We start from the raw sequence: 20,267 nt of genomic DNA, 5'->3' as shown, positions 1-20,267 counted from the left end.
ACGGCTGCTGCACCCTGGGAGAGGCTCCTGGCCAGTCCTAAGCAGGGCCAGGCCAGCCTCACCAGCTCCTCTGTTGCCATGGTGACTGGCTCCCTCCCCAGACCTTACCCTGAAAAATATTTTTCTCATCTCACGTGATAAAAACACGTCCCCACGTGATGGGGTACAGCTATCTGTCAATTACAACCATCTTGTCCAATCAGCATCGCCCTCCTCTGCTGTCGTCCGGGCCCCCTCCGAGGTACTTCAGCCAATCAGGAGGCTGTTGGAGGCATATACCTTTCCGCCGCTTGACAGAGCGGAGGCTTAGCTGGAAGCAGCGTTGATTGACTCCCGCAGCTCCCAATCGTTGTGCTGCCAGGCCGCTCGGAGTCCCACCTCTTATATCCGCGGGCCAATCAGCGGTCGGGTCTCTCCTAGCACTGCGGTAATATGGCTCCTGAGCGAGCGGTCCCGGCTCGGTGCTGCTACCGCCATTAACCCCTTGGTGCTCGGTTGCGGTGGAGGGACCGCGGGGCCGATGCGCAGGCGCCTCTCGCGCTCCCGGGCCGCCGCCCTCCCGTGAGGATGAGCTCGGCCGTCGGCCCCGCCGCGCTCCCCGCGGGCTCCAGCAGCCGGGCCCTGCATGTGGAGCTGCCCTCGCAGCAGGTAGCCGGGGGCCGGGCCGCAGAGGGGACGGGGGCGGGCTGGGTGAGGGGCGTCCGGGGTCCTGGCGGGGCAGGGCCTGGCAGGGTAACGGGGGTGGGGGAGGTGATGGTAGGAGGGTCTCTGGGGTGGGGGGCTGTTGCTGGGGGGGAGTGGGGGCCGAGAGGGGACCGGTCGCTGGGCTGGGGGGGTGATGGGGGGCGGTGGCTGGACTGGGGGGCGGTGTTAGGGGTAGTGAGTGGGGGATGAGAGGGGGCCGGTCACTGGGCTGGGGGGGTGATGGGGGGTGGTGGCTGGACTGGGGGGCGGTGTTAGGGGTAGTGAGTGGGGGATGAGAGGGGGCCGGTTGCTGGGCTGGGGGGGTGGGGGGGCGGTGCTAGGGCTAGTGAGTGGGGGACGAAAGGGGGCCGGTGGGGGGCTGTTGCTGGGGTGGGGGAAGAGAGGGGACTGTTGCTGGGGGGGTGAGTGGGGGATGAGAGGGGGCTGGTCACTGGGCTGGGGGGGACGATGGGGGGTGGTGTTAGGGGTAGTGAGTGGGGGACGAAAGGGGGCCGGTGGGGGGTTGTTGCTGGGGGGGTGAGTGGGGGATGAGAGGGGGCCGGTCACTGGGCTGGGGGGGTGATGGGGGGTGGTGGCTGGACTGGGGGGCGGTGTTAGGGGTAGTGAGTGGGGGATGAGAGGGGGCCGGTTGCTGGGCTGGGGGGGTGGGGGGGCGGTGCTAGGGCTAGTGAGTGGGGGACGAAAGGGGGCCGGTGGGGGGCTGTTGCTGGGGTGGGGGAAGAGAGGGGACTGTTGCTGGGGGGGTGAGTGGGGGATGAGAGGGGGCTGGTCACTGGGCTGGGGGGGACGATGGGGGGTGGTGTTAGGGGTAGTGAGTGGGGGACGAAAGGGGGCCGGTGGGGGGTTGTTGCTGGGGGGGTGAGTGGGGGATGAGAGGGGGCCGGTCACTGGGCTGGGGGGGTGATGGGGGGTGGTGTTAGGGGTAGTGAGTGGGGGATGAAAGGGGGCCGGTCGTTGTGCTGGGGGGGGCGATGTGGGCCGGTGGCTGTGCTGGGTGAGTGCTAGGGGAAGTGAGTGGGTGCTAGAGGTGGGCATTCCCCAAGGGATTGGTAAGCAGGGCAAATGCTGGTGAGGCAGGTATGCGGGAAGGTCCTTGGGGTACGTGGGGAGGGGGAAGGAAAGGGGAATCCCTGGGGCACTGAGGGAGGTGGGGCAGATTCATTGGGCTTCATAGGTGGCAATATGCAAACAGTTGTTTTTTGAAGGTGTGTGTGTGGCGTTGCAGCATTTAACTATCTTTTCTGTTTCCAAGATCCACAAGTTAAGTTGTTTTATGCTTTTTGCAGTGATTGGACAAATATTATTGTTTTAATGTAATCCGGGAAAGAAAAAATCTTTCTGAAGTGTCTATCAGTAAAAATGGTTCCATTACTGCTGTTTAAAAAACTGATGAGACTCTGCCCACCTCCTACTCTCTCCTTCCGATTACCCCATCTTTCTTGTTTATTGGTTTGGCTGTTGGCTCACTGGGTGAGTGAGCCTTTTAATCTTGGAGAATGTGTTTTAAAACAAGGTTAAGTAAGAAACCCTAACTCCTCTGTTATAATCATATAAATGTTTAGCAGTGTGTATTTAACAAAGCTCCTGCTTTTTTTCTCATGAATACAGATTCTTGTAGCTCATTTATTTAAGAATAACTCAAGGCCTGGTCCACATTTAAAAAAATTAGATCCACCTAGATATGTTGTTCAGGGCTGTGAAAAAATTCACGTGCTGAGCACTGTAGTTAAATCGGCATAACCCTTGGTGTAGATATAGCTAGGCTGAAGGAAGAATTCTTCTGTTGACCGAACTAGTGCCTCTATGACGTATCTATGCTTACCAGGGGTCGTCCGCTAAATCGACCATAGATTACTCTCCTGTTGACTCCGGCATGCCACCGTAAGGTAAGTCAACGGGAGAATTTCTCCTGTTGACCCAGCATGGTGTAGACACCGCAGTAAGTCGACCTAAGCTACATCGACTCCAGCTACGTTATTCATATAGCTGGAGTTGTATAACTTAGGTCTACTTAATCCCATAGTGTAGACCTGCCCCCAGAGAGGTGAATTAACGACATCAGTGGGGAAAATCCCTTCTGTAGCCTAAGGAAGTGTTTATGCTACGGTGACACAGCTGCAGTGGCTGTACGGTGGACATACCCAGTGGCTCAGAATGTGAGTTGGAGTAGTATAATGTTAGAAGTCAAACTTCAAAAGTCTTATCTTTGTCAGTGTGTATAATTAGTGACTGAGATTATCCTTTTCTGTTTATATAATTTTTTATATATATGTTATATATAATTTTTTTCTTTGAAGCCCTATCAAATAAGACTTGAATCTGCATCCTCAGAATTGGGTGTGTTTCTTTTGCTACAGTTGTCACTGACAGCTAAAGAACAGAAGGGAACTGCATTTCTTAGTTCTATGTGCCTGTAAATAAGTACCTAAGCACGATTCGGAGAACATCAATAGACATCAAAATCAACTGAAGAGAAAACTAGCTCCATTGTAAAACTGCTCCCTGCCAGAAGATCTGGAAGAGACCTAATGAAAAGAGATTGATGCTCACATTTTTGGAGGGTCCACTTGTGTGATGGTGGTTAATATTAGAAGGATTAGAGTAGCATCTATGAGCCTGCGGGCCCGTTGTGCTTGGCGTTATACAAACATGTAAAAGCCATGGTCTGAAGAGCCTACATTCTAAACACACAGGAATTCTGTGACAGAGCTTGGAATTGAAACCAAGGCTCCTGAATACTGGTTCAGTGCCTTAACCTTAAGACCAGCCTTCCACCCCCACCATAGTATCTGGCCTTGATGCCCATGGTTTAGACTGAGATGTAAAATGTTTTTCATATGTGGTCAGTAACACCATGCAAATGTCTCCTTCCTTTCCCCCTTAAAAAGTACTAATAATGATAGTAGGAAAGAATGGTGAAACTTTTGAGCCTGTACTGTGTTTTTGGCACATAGGTGAAGGAGCAGTCAATTTTGTTTTTATTGTATAGCTGAAATGTAAATCTAGACAAAAATAGAAACAGATACTTATATTTTTAAATGCTTTTCATTTCTCTGTTAATGAGAAATAATATGAAAGTCATTCTGACTTAATAGCTGTATCTTATTCTAATGTTTGTATAACTTGAAAAATCTGAGTGCAATCCCACATAACTCAGGCAAATTTTCTACTGCTAGCACAGAGCGCACACATACACTTACTGATTCATGTTCCAGTACTTAGTGCCTTATTAGAATAGTCAGTGCCACACTTGAACTGTGCAAACAAGAGAAATGGTGACCTGAGTTCAAAGCTACTTATCCCAGTAAAGAAAAAAATGCTTAAATTGTTGCATATACCAAATTTTGTATATGCATGTGTAGTGTTTGCACTATTCGAGGACGTAACTAATCTACAATTCTGTCAAAATGTCAGCTTCTCTTCTTTGGCAAAAGAACAGGATCAGTGAACCTAAAAACTGTAGACACTGACATACTTCCTAATCTGAAAGAAAAGTGGACCATTGAGTTGTCTTCATTCTAGTGGCCGAATGCTTCATCATGCATGGAGCAGCTAGCTGGGGTCAAGAGGACCATAAGATATCTCTCTAGTCTTGGTACATAACCGCTTGAAACAAGCTTTCTAGTCCTTATTCCTTCCTTCAGACAGCCTATGACAGACGTCTAGTCTTGCAGTAGTTGAGCTGGAAGGAGCTGAACAAAAATGCAGTCTTAACATTGGGAGCCAGTCACGCTGCAGTCAAGTGATTTGTTGAAAGTTGCTGTACTAATTACTGATTCTTGATCAAAAGGAACGTAATGTGTAGTTATTTAGGGAGAGGAATGCCGCTTTTGATAGTTTCATCTAGCCTGTGGCCCATTTCTGCTCCTGTTGACATTGCTAAGAATTCTGCCATTGATTTCAGTATGAGGAGGTTTGGAGATCTTAATGAACTGTGGTGGAGATGATAATTGAAGGCCCACAAGTTTTGTCTCTAGTCAATTTTCTTGTTATGTAAACAGCTGCATTAACACTTAGCTTGTAATAAATGTCACACACATATATATTATGATGCAGTCAACTTAAATATCACACTTTTTTTGAATTTTGAGTTACAGCTTACTGTAAAAAGAAGAACAGGAGTACTTGTGGCACCTTAGAGACTAACAAATTTATTAGAGCATAAGCTTTCGTGGACTACAGCCCACTTCTTCGGATATGCATCCGAAGAAGTGGGCTGTAGTCCACGAAAGCTTATGCTCTAATAAATTTGTTAGTCTCTAAGGTGCCACAAGTACTCCTGTTCTTCTTTTTGCGGATACAGACTAACACGGCTGTTACTCTGAAGCTTACTGTAATAATTTTCCTCTAGTTTTTCAGCTTTACATTATGCGTTGATGTATTCACTATAGTTAATTTTCTGTTTGTGTGGGTCTTTCTAAAAATTTTCTCTCCCCTATCTGGAGGTCAGTGCATAGTGTTATTCTAGCTTGTTCTGGGGATCATTGATTAAAGATTGATGTCCCTCTAATTCTATAGTTGCCCCATGATCATTTTTAGAGACTTGCAGTGAACTCTGAAAACAACCACAATAAATGGTCTTGAGGAGCTTTGGGGTAAAGGGTATATTCTTAGATTACAACCATACATATAAATCAGTATCCTGAAGTTCTTGCCAGGGATTGGGGCTCTCTGTCTCCTCTTTAATAGTAAATTTCTGGTGGGTAGGAGATATGATTCTTTTTGTAAAACAGTAGAAGGATTCAGAAGATCTTTAATGTCCATAAAAGCACGGCTCCTGTCTGCTTTGTGAAGTTTTATGTGAAAGACCCCAACACAGTAAGCTACATATTATGTAAGCTGCCTCGTAGGAATGAGGGATGAATTGAACCTTTTGGGATTTAGCTCTCGTTCCAAGGTGTCTGAGTATATTAAATTTAAAGTTTAGACTACTAAACCATTCCCCTGGATCTTGGGTTCAAACAAACCTTAACAAATTAACATAACTTTTATAAAGCTAAGGCTGGAATTCCAGCCCACTGAGTCTATTTTGCTGAGCTGCGGGTTCCCTCAGCGGCCCCATAAATTCAAATACTTGGCTAGATTTCTGGACTCTAATAATAAAATACTAAAATGTGCTAGGCACTTGACAAAAAATCAAATGCAATCCCTAACCTGAAGGGCATACAGTCTGAAGTCAGACATGACTTGCCATATATACTCGTTCATAAGCAGATTTTTTTTTTTTTTTTTTTTAGTAAAAAAGGGAAGCACCAGAGATGGGGTCTGGCTTATGAACGGGTATAGAGAGGGAGAGGTGGGACACAGCCACTCCCCCCCAACAGAGGGAGCAAAGAGAGGTAACACAGTCAGCAGAGACAGAAGGGAAGAGTCGGGGCCAGAGTCTCTCCACTTCTGGCCACGCTGCTCTTCCCCCAGCCTCCGAAGCAGCTGCAGCTCCGGGGCTGGCAGGCTGCGGCCGCGCCGCCTGGCCCGGCCTGCCAGAGCAGGCTGCAGCCAGGTCAGAGACATCCTCCCCAGATAAGGTGGGAAGGGATGGGATGGGGAGAGCGTGGGGGTCCTGGGCTAGGCATGGGGTCATGTGGGGGGTGGTCACAGGGGTTACTCCCCTGACTCCCAGCTTCTTCCACCCCACTCTTCCCCCCCCCCCCCCAAATTTCCCCACCAGTGCTGTCCCAATCCGTCAGGGTAAGCAGCTGGCATGCTGGGACACTTTGTTTACTTAGGTTTACCTCCATGCCTGCGGACGCTCGAGGTAAACAAACCATCTCAGACCACCAGTGGCTTATCCTGATGGCCTGGGAGCCAAAGTTTCCTGACCCCTGAATTATAGGGTCGGCTTATGAATGGGTTATAAAAATTTTCCATTTTTACTTATCCATCTGCCGGGGGGGAGGGGTCGGCTTATAAACGAACAGGCTTATGATTGAGTATATACGGTAAATGGATATAAGCACAAATTATATTTTAGCAAGGGTTAAAATTCCGCACTCTCTTAAGGCATATACATAACTTTTCTCTTCTTGTAAGCAATGTGGCAGAATCAAGATTTTTAGCATGGCTATGAAGAGAGATTGCTGGCTTGGTGAATGTCCCTTCTGCTTGAAACAAAAACACAATCTGGAGATGGGAGTGGAAGCAGCTTTTGTCCAAATTTGAGAACAAGTATGTGTGAACCACTAGCTCTATTAACTATAAAGGAATGGCAAAGAGAATCTTTCTATTATGTTAGATAATTTTATTAATCTTGTAGTAAAAAATAGGGAGTAATTTTTTTTAAACTTTCCTACTAGTTATAGGCCACTGATAGCTTTTGAATAAAAGAGGAAGTGAAGTGTTAAACAACACTAGAGGGGGAAACTGAATGGCTGAAAGGAGACATTTAGTGTAGTACCTGTTCTTATCAGTTTAATTGGGGTTTTCACTTGTCTCGGGCCTGGTATAATTATTTAAGTAAGAGGTATGATTTCCCCCCCCCCCCCCAGTAGTTGTAGAGGTAAAATCCCTAGTATGGACACAGTTATACTGTTAAAGGTGCCTTATATTGATACTTACTCCCCTTCCTCTTGGGAGCAGCTATACTAGTAGAAGGCACCTATAACAGTAGAACTGCATCTACCCTAGGACATTATATATCTCTAATTATAGCTAAAGCAGTACAACTTCATCTATAGACAAGGCTTTAAAACTGTTGCAATTTAGGACTAGATTCTTGCTGTTTACACAGTGTGCAGTTCTCAATTTTGCTAATCTTGAACTCCCCCAGTCTATTCCTAAGGAGGATATAGATTGGATGCTTAGCATTGAAGTATGATACAGCTTAGCACTAGCTGCTAGTATCTTCTAATGATACAAGTGATTTGATATCTTGATGCTTTCACAGAGTTGCACACAAGCCTTCTTAAATTACAAGCTAATTATAGTCCCTATATTAGCTGCTAAGGAGGAAACTAGGTGATAAACTCCTGTTGGGTGTTCTTTGTCAGCTCTACTCTTGCTTTGTGTCATGACAGCATTTTATCTTTATTTATACAGGTATTAGTAATAACTATCTAGGCATGTGCACCCTTTAAAAGCATACATAATGTAGTTCATGCAGGCTGTTTGTGTGAAATCAGGTGGCTCTTATTAAGACTGAAACTGCCTTGCTTTGATCTGGTGATGCAAGCTTGGTATTGCAATGAAGTGCATCTATTTACACTTTAAAAGTCTTCCATCTGAGGATCTTAAAGTGCTTTACATGCATTCATAAACCTGTCACCACCACCCTGTGAAGTAGAGAAATATTACAGGTTGGCTATGGAGGAGACAAACTTACGCTCAGAGATGAACTGACTTTCTCAAGCTTGTGGCAGAGTTGGGACTGGCACCCAAGTTCTTCAATTTGGTCCCATTTCCTAACCACTAGTATACTTGCCCCATTGGAGCAGAGAACTAAGTTCCTTCTTTGGGCCTTCATCTTGTAAAAGATAAGCCTTTATATGGGCAAAATAAAAGGAAATTCTTTAGAGAACTAGTTTAATATATTTAAGTTTTTCTTGTTGTGGAATTAGAGAAATAAGTATGCCTATCTTTCCTATTTTCAGAAGATTTGGAGGGCAAAATTGATCTGGCTGAGTGCAGGGTTGGGGGCAGATATTATTTAACTTACGGTTGCATTCTTCAGATATCTGCTGTATGTTGGTCAGTTTACCTGGTAAGTTCACCTTATCTGTCACTTCTCATGTAGAATTGTTTTGGGTCCTTATTGCAGTGAGTACATGATAAATATAGCTGTTGGAGTGATATGGGGAAGGAAGTAAATTGTTTGCTTTATCTTTGTTTCTTTAATTTATTATAAGTAGTTTTGTTTTCTGAGCATTTGTCCTTTCCACTCCCAATTCATGTAGAGAATGTAATGCTTTTTTTATTTTGAGCCTCTGACTTGTTACATCTAACCCATTAATTTGGGTCTTTAGGATAATAAAGTTCAATGGTTTTCACTGCCAATGATATCCGAAGATCTCCCTATTTCATTTTAGCTGTTCACATGCTGCTATTTGCACAAATTTTTAGCTCATTTTATGTGAATGGAATTTCTATGGATTAGTCAGGTTTACTGGATTGATATAAACATTACATATATACCGTCCAAAATATTAAACTGATTGGGTAGAGGGAAATGCAAATAAATGCTCTGGGATCATATCAACAGGTAGATGTGAATTTTAGTTATGGTCTTGTCTGGTTCTGCACTCTTAAAAGGTAGTGTGTGGATTTGTAAGTAATAATTTCTTCTTTGTTGCACATAATTATTTGCTATTGCTGAGCAATTCCCAGCTGCAGTCATCAGTGTTTTGAGACAGAAAACTGTCTGTTTTATGCTTGGAAAAAAGAGTAATTGTGAATTCAAGTATTTTACAAGGAAAGACCCTGGTGGACAACAGAGTTTGGGTACCTTTTGAGGGAAAGGAAAGATGGTATGTTAAAAAGGCCAAAGCAAAAAACAAGTGTTGTAATGACTGCCTGAGGAGGTAACTAGTCCTGTTTGGCTTTGAAAATCAGTATTGCAGTTCTCCATCAGCATTAGGATTTACATCATCTGCTATAGACAAAGAACGTTGTTTTATTTGACGTTAATAAATAAACTTTATTTTTCCCTTCACAAATCCCAGTTTAAGCTAATGAAGGGTTCTTCCCAGATCCCAAACATACACAATTATTCTCAAAGAACCCACTTCCAAATGGGCCATCTCAAATACAGAAGTCCTTCTTACCCAAGGGGAGTTTTTCTCCCCCTCCTTCTCCTTTCTCCACATGAGTTTTGTTAGATGTTATCTTTGAAGCAAACCTCTTGACACATTAATTGGGTAGACCTCTTAGCTGATTTTCCCCCAAACTAACAGTATCCCTTACCTTTCACCTTGTGGCAACTCTACAATAAGGTTGGTTTGTTAGTTTGTTTTTTATTATTATTATTATTATTACAACAGGAATGTCAGTGACAGCTATAGTGAGGTTATTCTAGTCCTATCTTTCAGGTTAGATTTTTTTCAAGATTGGTTTCTGCTCAAAGCTCAACATCTCTGAAAGTGGAACAAAAACTTTTCAGTTGCCTTTAAGTACCAGGAATGGGGAAACATGATTTTCTTATTTAAAAATTGCATCCTACTTTTAAACAGTTCTGCAGCTGGGGATTGAAAGATGAAATTGTTAGTGAAAAATCTTTCACTGACAATTAGTTTGTGCTAGTGAAAATAGTTCTTGAATCTGTGCAAAAGACATATGATACATGTGCAGTAAGTCTTCTCCTGTCTTGCTCAATTCCTAAAGGGTACAAGCATAAAAACTTAGTGGTACATGCATGCACAGTGTATGTGGCTACGTAGAGAAAAATTTAGTAAAAAGTGGGCAGGGGGTGAAAGGCAAGGGCTCTTAAGATGCATAGAACGTAGGGAATGCTGCTTTATGCCCTTTAAGGTTTACAGGAGGGAGTGCCACTTTGATGTATCTTGGGTGTTTTGCAGCTCATAAGTAAGGCTACATTTTAGCCACGGTATTTTTAGTAAAAGTCGTGGGCTGATCACAGGCAGTAAACAAAAATTCATGGCCCGTGACCTGTCTGTGACTCTTATTATATACCCCTGACTAAAACTTGGGGGTTGGTGGCCCTGGGGGTGCCTGGGTGCTGGGGGAGTGGCCCTGAAGGCAGTGCAGGTACTTGGGGTGGGAGGGAAGGAGGAGGGTTAGCAGAGCTGGGGCAGGTTCCCTACTCGGCTCTTGGAAAGCAGTGACCTCCAGCTCCTAGCTCCACATGCTGCCTCCGCTCTGCCCCAAGCCATGGTTCTGCTGCTCCCATCGGAGGCAGCATGTGGAGCTAGGAGCTGAGGGAGGGGAGTTCTTGTCGCCCTTCTGGGGAGCCCCCCCCGGTAAGCACTGTCCCACACCCCAATCCCCAGCCCTGAGGGCCCCCCCCAAACTCCTGCTGCTGGGTGGCAGAGAGGGGCCAAGCCTGCCCCAGCAACAGCCAGTGCGACTGGCCCAGAGGCTGCACAGACTGCTCCAGAAGTCACGGAGGTTACAGAAAATCACAGAATCTGTGACCTCCATGACAAACAAGGAGCTTTACTCATAAATCTTGCAGAAGAGGGCCTTCATTCCATGTACCTCCTTAAAGTGTGCAAGTCAGGGTCTTTCAGTGGTCTTTAGCCACATAGCTCCAAGTTATGGAATTCATATGCATTATTGAGAGTTCTCCTGGCTTGCAAAAGAATTTGCAAGTCTTAGACACTGAAGTTGCTTCCATCTTTAAATAAAAACATTAAAGTTGCATGGCTAAAGAATCAATTTAGGAATTGCAGAGTTAAGGTTGCTCTGTATCATATGCAAGGTTAAGGATGTGTGGCACATTCTAATGAGACTGTATACCTGTAAGAAGGGTTAACAGACCCTTTATGTGCTATGGTGGGTCTATTTAAAAACTGTAATGAATTTTGAAAGTATCTATTCTAGTGATATTTCGTACACACAACTGAAAATACTGTTGGAACCAGTAATACCTGTAGAACTGGAAATAACTTTTAGGGTTTTCTCATTGTTACTGGCACCATTCTTGTAATACAGTCTTTTTTTCTTTTAGCCATCCATTATCACAGGGGTTGGCAACCTTTGGCACATGGCCCATCAGGGTAATCTGCTGGCGGGCCGTGAGACATTTTGTTTGTTGACCATGCGCATGCATGGCTCCCAGTGTCGGTGGTTCGCTGTTTCCAGCTAGTGGGAGCTGCGGGAAGCGAGGCTGCCGTTTCCAGCAGCTCCCATTGGCTGGGAATGATGAACCGCGGCCACTGGGAGCTGCAGGGAGCCGTGCCTGCGGACGGTCAACGTAAACAAAATGTCTTCAGCCCGTCAGCAGATTACCCTGACAGGCCACATGCCAAAGGTTGCCAACCTCTGCATTATTACTTTCACCTTACCAGGATTCAGCCTTGGCCAAATTGATCTCAAATCCATTTTTGATCCTCAGCTTGGGAAAGCCAAGATACCGTGCTGTCTGGGGTCAATTGGAAAGGAGATGTAGAAGTGCTTGTGAGCATGCTGATGGGGCTGCAGTTCCATCCGATTTGCTGTCTTCTCCAATGGCTTCTATTGCACATTGGAGAGAAGGGATGACAAAACCCCACAAGAACACCTATGGTACATGACTAGTTAACCAGTATGTCCTTCAGGATCTCTGCTCAAATGGTTCTGCTCTTGAGCAGTCCACAGTTGTGTTTAAAATTTCATGATCAGCTGTGTCATTGGGATTCAAGTAAGTAAAAATGTGAATAACATCTGTGTTCCCAATTTGCTCTATTTAAACTAGGCACTGATTGTAATTAAGGCCTTATTTACATTGTGGCAAGCTGGGGAATCAGTACAGTATTAAAGTTAAATATTAGTCAAATGATTGGACTCTGCTAAATTTTCAATCTTCAGAAGGCTGCAAATGTTTTGACAACATACAAGTGCATTGAAGGGATTGTGGGGAAGCTGGAGGTTTGGCATCTGGATAAGGACAGCTAGTACTGTTGACACACAGGAGGTTGTGGGAGGCCACTTGGGACTGTGGAATAAGCTTATTAACTGGCTGTTTCTGCTAAAATGGTTAACAGTGACCTAGTTCACAATGTAGTCATTCGTTTTCCCCATTGTCATGAATAGGGGCAGTGTGTACCTCTCCTCTACTTAAGGTAGTCTGCAAATGTGAAGACGTTGCACTGGTTGCATTTGGTTCAGATTTAAAAGGCTTTCTTTGGCATCCTAAGGGTACAATAATTTGAGACCCATTCTATGGCTACAGAAAACGTCATAATTTGGCCCCTATAAGTATTAAGTGATCTGATTAACAAGCTAAATGTTCTTGTTGCTGGGTTAGTTTGTGAAGTTTGAAACTTCAGCCACACCTACTATAGCTGTTTAATATATCAATATGCACATTAGTTAACTGTTTGCACTCTTCCCTCAACTCCAAAACAGTTGGAAGGATTTTGCTGATTTTTTTTTTTCTACCTTTCACCTTTGGGCATGGCCTAAACATGAAAGCTTTCAGCCCAAAATATGAAAGTTCTGGAAAACTATGGACAAACAGGATTATAATGGAAACCGTTTCACACACTAAACGATAGCATGCATGGTCAGCACTCATTGTTTTAAAGGAATTGTAAAGCATCCCCTGTCAGTAAAACATAGTAACCAAAGTGGACTGATAGGAACATTCTCAACGTTTACAGATAAAGTAGGGTTACCATATGTCCGTTTTTTCCCGGACATGTCTGGCTTTTTGGTAATCAAACCCCCGTCCGGGGGGAATTTCCAAAAAGCCAAACGTGTCCGGAAAAGATACTCCTTGGCTTACCTTACAGCGGGCGCCGGGGGCTGCTGTGCTCCCTGACTCCTGGGCTCTGTAAGAACTGAGCTGCCTGAGCGCTACCGGCTTCGGGCAGCCCCCACTCCTCTGGACCCTGTGCCCCTGGCTGGGCACTTCCCCTCCCAGGCTCCAGGGACGCAGGGTCCAGAGGCATGGGGGCTGCCCAAAGCCAGTAGCGCTCGGGCAGCTCGGCGCTTAAAGAGCCCAGGAGTTCAGGGAGCACAGCAGCCGCCGGAGCCCAGGAGGGGAAGTGCCTGGCCGGGGGCGCAGGGTCCGGAGGCATGGGGGGGCTGCCCGAAGCCCAAGCGTTACCGGCTTCGCGGTTTGCCAGGCAGCCTCCAGACCCTGCGCCCCCGGCTGGGCGCTTCCCCTCCCGGGCTCCAGGTGCTCTGGGGAAGTGCCGGCCGGGGACACAGGGTCTGGGGGCTGCCCGGCAAACCGTGAAGCCAGTAGTGCTCGGGCAGCCCTTTTCGCGAGGCTGGGAGGGAAGAGGGGGGTATGCGGGGCGCTATGGGGAGGGGGCGGAGTTAGGGCGAGGACTTTGGGGAAGGGGCGGAGTCGGGGTGGGAAAGGGGCGGGGCCAGGGCCCTGTGGCATGTCCCTTTTTTATTTTTTATTTTTTAAATATGGTAACCCTAGATAAACCGATACCCCTCACCTTTATCTTTTAAAAAAGGTGAGGTCAGATGAGGTTTAAAAAACATAGGGCACAGGATTCAGAAGTGAATTATGAAATAAAATCTCAGGTGTCTCTTAAAAGTGAGGAGAGATGGAACTGAGAGAGTGGTCAAGATTGAATAAGTTTAACCCAGTAAGTCTCACCACAGTAAGTTTGACTGCTTCAAATCATCAGGTAGTTGTGAGAACCCTAAATGATGGGTTGTGTTGTGGGAGAGGTAACAGGGTAAAGCTCAAGGATGAGTCCAGGATTTATACATTTAAATTAGCAGCATTAGTTTAAAAGCCCTTATCTATGTAGGAAGATTATACAGGTATAATCTCTTTGTGGACATTTATTTTGGTATGAGTGGGTGGGTTTTTTGTTTTTTGTTTTGTTTGTTTAGCTTAAACTCCTTCCCAAGTGACATGTGGTAAACTGAAGAAAGGCACTTAAATCCGTAGAACCTTCTCCTTCCCCAGTGTAACTATTGGTTTCATTTCACAGCATAAGCTATTGTGAATAAAACTCTCCTGAATCTTTCAGTTGGCTCTGTGTGGGTTGAATTTCTGCTCCATTAATCAGTGGAGTTCCGGAATCTGCCCATGCAAATCCAGTTGTGGGAGTAGCCCCTTTGTCGATCATCTGTTAATGTTTCAAGGGGTGTTGCAGACATATCTCCAATACCTTCCCTGTACTTGTCTATAAGGCAGCTAGCCTCTGCTGGATCAACTATAAGCCAATTAATGGCAGCTTGAGAGGGCAGACAGGATTAGTTGACACACACAATTTTAAAATTGCAACTGCATAATAAAACAGACAGAACCTCTATCCTCTTATCCTCATCATTCACATTGTCGTCTTGGATTGCAAACTCCTTGAGGAAAGAGCAGTGTGTATAACCATTCATCATTTGCACTGGTGTCAAGCTGGACTGTGTCATTGCTCCAACACTCGTCTCTATTTATCTTTCTGTGATCCTGATTCTCATCTGCGACCACCTTCCTGATGGAATTGGGATTGAGTATCCTATGGATGGCCAACTCCTCATTCTCCAACATCTCCAAACAAAAGCTAAGATCACAGGAATTGGCATCACTGATCGGTATGCAGATGACTGAATCATCCTTTCACACACACAGGCTGATCCGCAAAGCACTTTAAATCCTTTTGCAGATGCCCATCTCAGTCTGGGTCTCAACATTGAGAGAACCAAGGTACCCTGCCAGCTCACCTTGGCAGTATTCCCACAGTGACTTATGCATATTTATTTTGTTCTGGAATATTATATCATTAAAGGGGATAGAGTTCAGTGATTAAAACAGAGTAGGAATTGTGACTACTGACTTCTGTTCTAAGTTCTGCCACACTGTCTGATCCTGGGAAAATCACTACACCTACTGGTACCTGAATTTACCTGCCTGCAATTTGGTACTAGACTCCTTCCCTCTACACTTAAGGTTCAGAATGTTCTTGTGAGGTAGGGGTATCGCCAAGTCATTTGAGATCATCTGATGAAAGTGCAAAATATCAACAGGAACATTGATGAAAATATTTTTTCTATGCCTTGTGTTAAGCTTCCTTGTTTATGGCTTCCATGATAATACTGGAAAGACTTTTAATGGTAGAACTAACAAATAACTCATCAGAATTTGAAGGGGAATCAAGCACTTTATAAACAAAAAACCAAAATCTGACTTTTGAAAGAATCTCATCAGTACCGCACCCTTGCATGTTCTGTAAAACTTCTAGAAGTTTTGTGTAGACACACTATCTTTAAATTCCATTAACAATATTGTAACTGCAGAACTAGGCAGCAAAACTTGGTGGCATGACTTTTCTGCTCCTCATTTTTGATGGCTTTCAGAACTTCAACAAGATTCTGTAAAACTCTTTGGAATACTTGAAGTATGAAAGATAGGACATAATGTTGTAATTAAGGATTTCTCATACACCGTTCAGGATTTGTTTCTCTCAATAGTGGGGTTAGTGTGATGTGGCCACTTGTTCTGAAGGAAATAGAGCGCTAACTTGCTTCAGATAGATCACCAAAGCTACCGTATGGTAATCAATCCACTTACTCCAACCAGAGCTAGAGTTGAACCAAATGATCGAAAGTCCAGGTCTCATTTTTAATTTCCCCATCTCAACTAGTTCCCTGCAAAGTGCAGTGGGCTAGGACAAATATAGTACTCAAAATAACTTTTCCATGTATTATGTTGGTCACAAAAGCTGGAGGTAGGCTACTAAAATTTGCACTTCAGCCCATTATGCTAAAATTCTAATAATCAGAAATCTGCTATCTATACCATCATCTGCAATATGCTGTGGAGGCTAAGAAATGTTCCTCTTGTCACTTACTAAAGGAACAAATCATTTGGCATAATGTTTTGGTACGTAGAAAACAATAGCATTGACATTCCAAAAAGAATCACTCTAAACTAGAGTAACTTCTTGTGAGAAGACTGTTGTTGGGATGTCTCATGCCTCGTGTTTCAAATCCTGTCCCCCCTATAGTTCTGACAGTAATCTGTCAATTGACAATCATGGAGTGCATAGCATCTAGGAACTCTTATATGCATCTCTTTTTATCTAATTTATATAAAAAGAAAATGGATCTGGTTGTAAACATAGCTGGCCTATGTTTTAATCATGTGACTGTTGCTATTTCCATAGCCTTCTTTCCATACTCATTGTCATAACTTGTGAGCTCTCTGGAATAGGGACAGTTGTCTTTCTCTGTATAGCACCTAGTTCAATTGGACTGTAGTTCTGATAGAGGCTTTTAGATACTACTGTATAACAGAAGGGAATAGATGCCAGATATAAGTTCAGATTTACCTAGATTTTTTTAATATGTTGTTGTGTTGGAGGGAATGATACAAGTTTTTATAAATATCCTGTTGATGCTCCCGCAGTCCCTTTTGCTAGCAATGTTGGCTTTACTTTGCCATAGACTTCAGGTTGAGAAACCATTATCCAACTTAATCATGTAAAACTGATTACTCAGGAAAATATTGAATAACATTTTTAAAGCCAAGATGAAAAATAGGATTATTCATTCATCTTTGCTCAGTTTGTTTGACTTAAAGGTTCTGTCAGCTCTTTTTCATAGTACTTAAGCTATTGTTTTCAACTGTTTTTAGACTTCAGAGGGATTCTGTTTAAAAAAAAAAAAAAATCTTTAAAGTCTTTTATTTTTTTTTAAATGTGAAAGCACAATGCTTAGCTTCAGTAAAACTATCCATGCGCGCAGAACTGTTTGTGTGGCATTTATACATGTTCATTTTTTTTAGTAGAAGGTTAGAAATAAGCTATGTAAATAGTTAACAAAACTTGCAAAAAAGTCTGAGCTAACAAGTGGTCATCCTCTTAATAGTGCTTATTCTCTTGCAGTGAATCCTTTTTTCTTTGGCTGTCTCTAAGCAGAGTCCCCTAGAAAAGTGTTTCTCAACCTTTTTTAATTTGTGGACCCCTTTAGAAATTTCATATGAAGGTGCAGATCCCTTTGGAAATTGATTTGTGTGTGTGTGTGTGTGTGTGTGTATAGACAGTTGAATTCTTTTCAGTTTTCAGTTTGTCTTTGGCGGACCCTTTAGACATAGTCTGTGGACCCCCATGGGTCTGCAGAACACAGGTTGAGAACCACTGCCCTAGATTAACAAGAGGGACAGTGACTCCATTGATAAAATTATCAGTTGATGGCAATAAAGTCCTGCTGTTTTGAAAAACTCCATCATGCACCCAAGCCAGCACATTCCATGTTAGTGTCCATAAACCTGCCTCTCTGATTGACTAGGACCTGCATAATGATGGAGTAGTGACCTTTTCGGTGTATGTGCCCATAGTTTACCCACCACAAGGAGCACGTGAGTCCCATGGATGGCCCTGGTGCTGTTTGGACAGCCTGTATTCTTAAAACCAGCAGTTATTTCAGGGACATGGTTAATGCACACCACCTTTTGGTGAAGCAATCAGGACTGTGATTTAAAAACCTCATTACCACAACCCCAACAGTGCACTTGCAACACCAAATTGGTTAGCTACAGACTTGTAATAGTCTGGGGTAGACAGCTTCTGGATGGCTATGGCAATCTGCTTCTGGACCAATACACCCTCCCTCATGCATATGTCCTGATGCTGGAGGATTCGGACAAGTTACTCACAAAGCTCCAGGAATGTCTGCTGCTTTGTGCAAAAGTTCTGGAGCCACTGTTGCATATCCCAAGTCTGCATGATGTGATCCTATCAGTTTATGCTCATGACTCTAATCCAAAAGCACTGGTCTCCCTATGGGGAACCTGCAGTTATGGCAACAGGCAGGAGAAGCATCTGCCAGGTCTGTACCACCTTGTGCAGCACAGTTAGGAGACCCAGGTTCAGCAATTGGAGATCCAGATTTACAATGCAGTTTGGACACTGAAGCGCATGCTTGGAAACACCAAGTCCACAGGCACAGGTCCTACAGATCTGTGTTTACAATGCAGGCATACTCTGAGTTGCCTGATATTGCTCCATGGATTATTTCTTGTTAATGCTTCTTAGTATCTCCATGTGACAGTTGGGGCCTGCTGTTGGTCTTATTGACAGAGGGGAGACCAACTTTTAGCTATCACCATTTTTCTATTAGATGTCACGTTCTCCAGTGTTTGTGCAGTCAAGGACTTGTAGGTTATTTTGTTTAAACTGCTCTGGTGGGAGGTGTATGTTGGAAGAATTAGGACAGTCTTTTGGAAGGCACAATGAGAAATTTAGAATCAACTATACCATGGGCATAGAGAAGGCTTCTGAAATGTGGTGTGCTAAGGGCTCAAACCTGATCTTGAATATGCATGTTTGTATACCCCCTTTTTATTGTTTTTTAAAAACTGCTTACTTCAGCTCTCTAAAGCATCAGTTGATTTGGTGTAAAATGAAAAACTCTTAACTTTATATTATGGTTGCTTGTGAATCACTACAGTTTATTTAAAATCAGAAGCACAGCCTGCTTGTAATACTACCAGTAGCTTCTGTTTCACATACTGCATGAACTGTCCTAGCTTTGATTTTTTTGGAGTAGTAGTTCATAAGTATAGGATGACTGATCACTCCATTGACTTTTAGTGTAGGTGAGGTATTAAAAGATAAGAAATATATTAAAACGGACACACTACAGTGTAACAGTGATGGGGAGTCCATACAAGTATTGAGGGAGAACTTCCTTGCTCTTTCCTTAATTTGTCCTCCTAAGCTTGTATTTTTGTATGAGACTCAAAGTAAGTGATGGCTTCCCATATATTCTCCAATATTAATATTAAGTGCTAAAGACCACTGTCCTCTGGTTCAGATTCACGATATGTTCCATTTTAAAACTACTTAAGAATGTTTTCCTGATTCTAAATATTCTGTATTAAATCTTATTTGTTGCTGAGAAACTAAACTAAACTGAAAAGTTGTTCCTGTTAAACAGTGTTAAGAAGATCAGTCTGTGTCTCAGACAGGCATATGGGCATAAGAAATAGGTTGAGAGGACGAGGAACTGTAAAGTGAATCTAGTTGAGGAATATTTGTACACATTGTACATTGTATACATAATGAACTACTAGCAATCAGACTTCTTTTGAAATATACAAGGGATCCAGTGAAAATTTCTACAAGGGTTGAGGATCAAGTGGCAGCTGCTTAGGGCTGTACACTTAAAATTGGGCCATGAAGTGTTTAGCTCTGTGGCGCATGTGTGGGGTTTTTTTTTTGTTTCCAAAAAATGTACTTGGTTAAAACGGCTGACTGTTTCTGGGGAAAAGGTTTTTTGACTTGAGTGTGACTGGAGACTGTGTAAAATTTTGTACATTGTGATAAAAATGGTTGGGCGCGAAGGTCAGACTTCTGGAGCTTAGCGTGTTGTGAAAATGAAGCTTGGTTACAAATGTGAACCGTGCTCGGTCTTGAAAGCAAACTATCGGATAACCTTGGCCCAAAATCTAGGATTAAGACACAAATTTTATTGGAACCTGATATGGTACAATATTCAAATAGTTCCATGAAATCACTTAAAAAAAAATCAAGTTTATTTACTTTAGCTTGGAGGTAACATTTTCTGGAGTACTTGAACTACAAACAACATAGTGCTAGTCAGAGAAACAAACTGAAAGTGACCATAAGTGATACAATCTGTCATTTCATTCAATATGGACAGTGGTTAGTCATTTCATCTTAGCTTGGACAAAATCAATAAATGCTGGAAAGTAAACTTTATTTTTCATATAAAAAGTTTAGCCAACCCAATGAGAAATTTCTTGAGCCTGTTTCACTAATTATCCATCACTACAGGGAAGTGTCTCTTCCTAGAATGAGATTAATGTGTTTTTGTTTAAGAATATGGCAATATAGCTTTCACAGTGCAGTTCTGGTTGTCTAATTCTAATATTTCTTTTTTGAGATGGGGCAAAGTACAGAGATGGGCAACAAAGATGTATGGAAGCTGTTCTATACCCCTAAATGAGAGACAAAAAGACTGGGAATGTTCACCTTGGAAAA

At 43.5% G+C, this 20,267-nt stretch overlaps 1 protein-coding gene across 1 annotated transcript in view; it reads left to right on the top strand.

Moving 5' to 3' along the window:
• The first annotated feature begins 425 nt into the window (after positions 1 to 425).
• Positions 426 to 20,267, top strand: part of UVRAG (UV radiation resistance associated) — a 147,806-nt gene continuing 127,964 nt past the window's right edge. Inside the window, exon 1 of the mRNA XM_054015837.1 lies at positions 426 to 648. Coding sequence (XP_053871812.1) covers positions 568 to 648 — 81 coding nt within the window. The 5' untranslated portion in view covers positions 426 to 567. The remainder of the gene's footprint in view (positions 649 to 20,267) is intronic.

The sequence above is a fragment of the Malaclemys terrapin genome, chromosome 1, assembly GCF_027887155.1.
Source record: "Malaclemys terrapin pileata isolate rMalTer1 chromosome 1, rMalTer1.hap1, whole genome shotgun sequence".
NCBI classification, from domain to species: Eukaryota; Metazoa; Chordata; order Testudines; family Emydidae; genus Malaclemys; species Malaclemys terrapin.
Note: the sequence above shows the minus strand (reverse complement) of the source record. Positions and strands in the feature narration are given on the sequence as shown.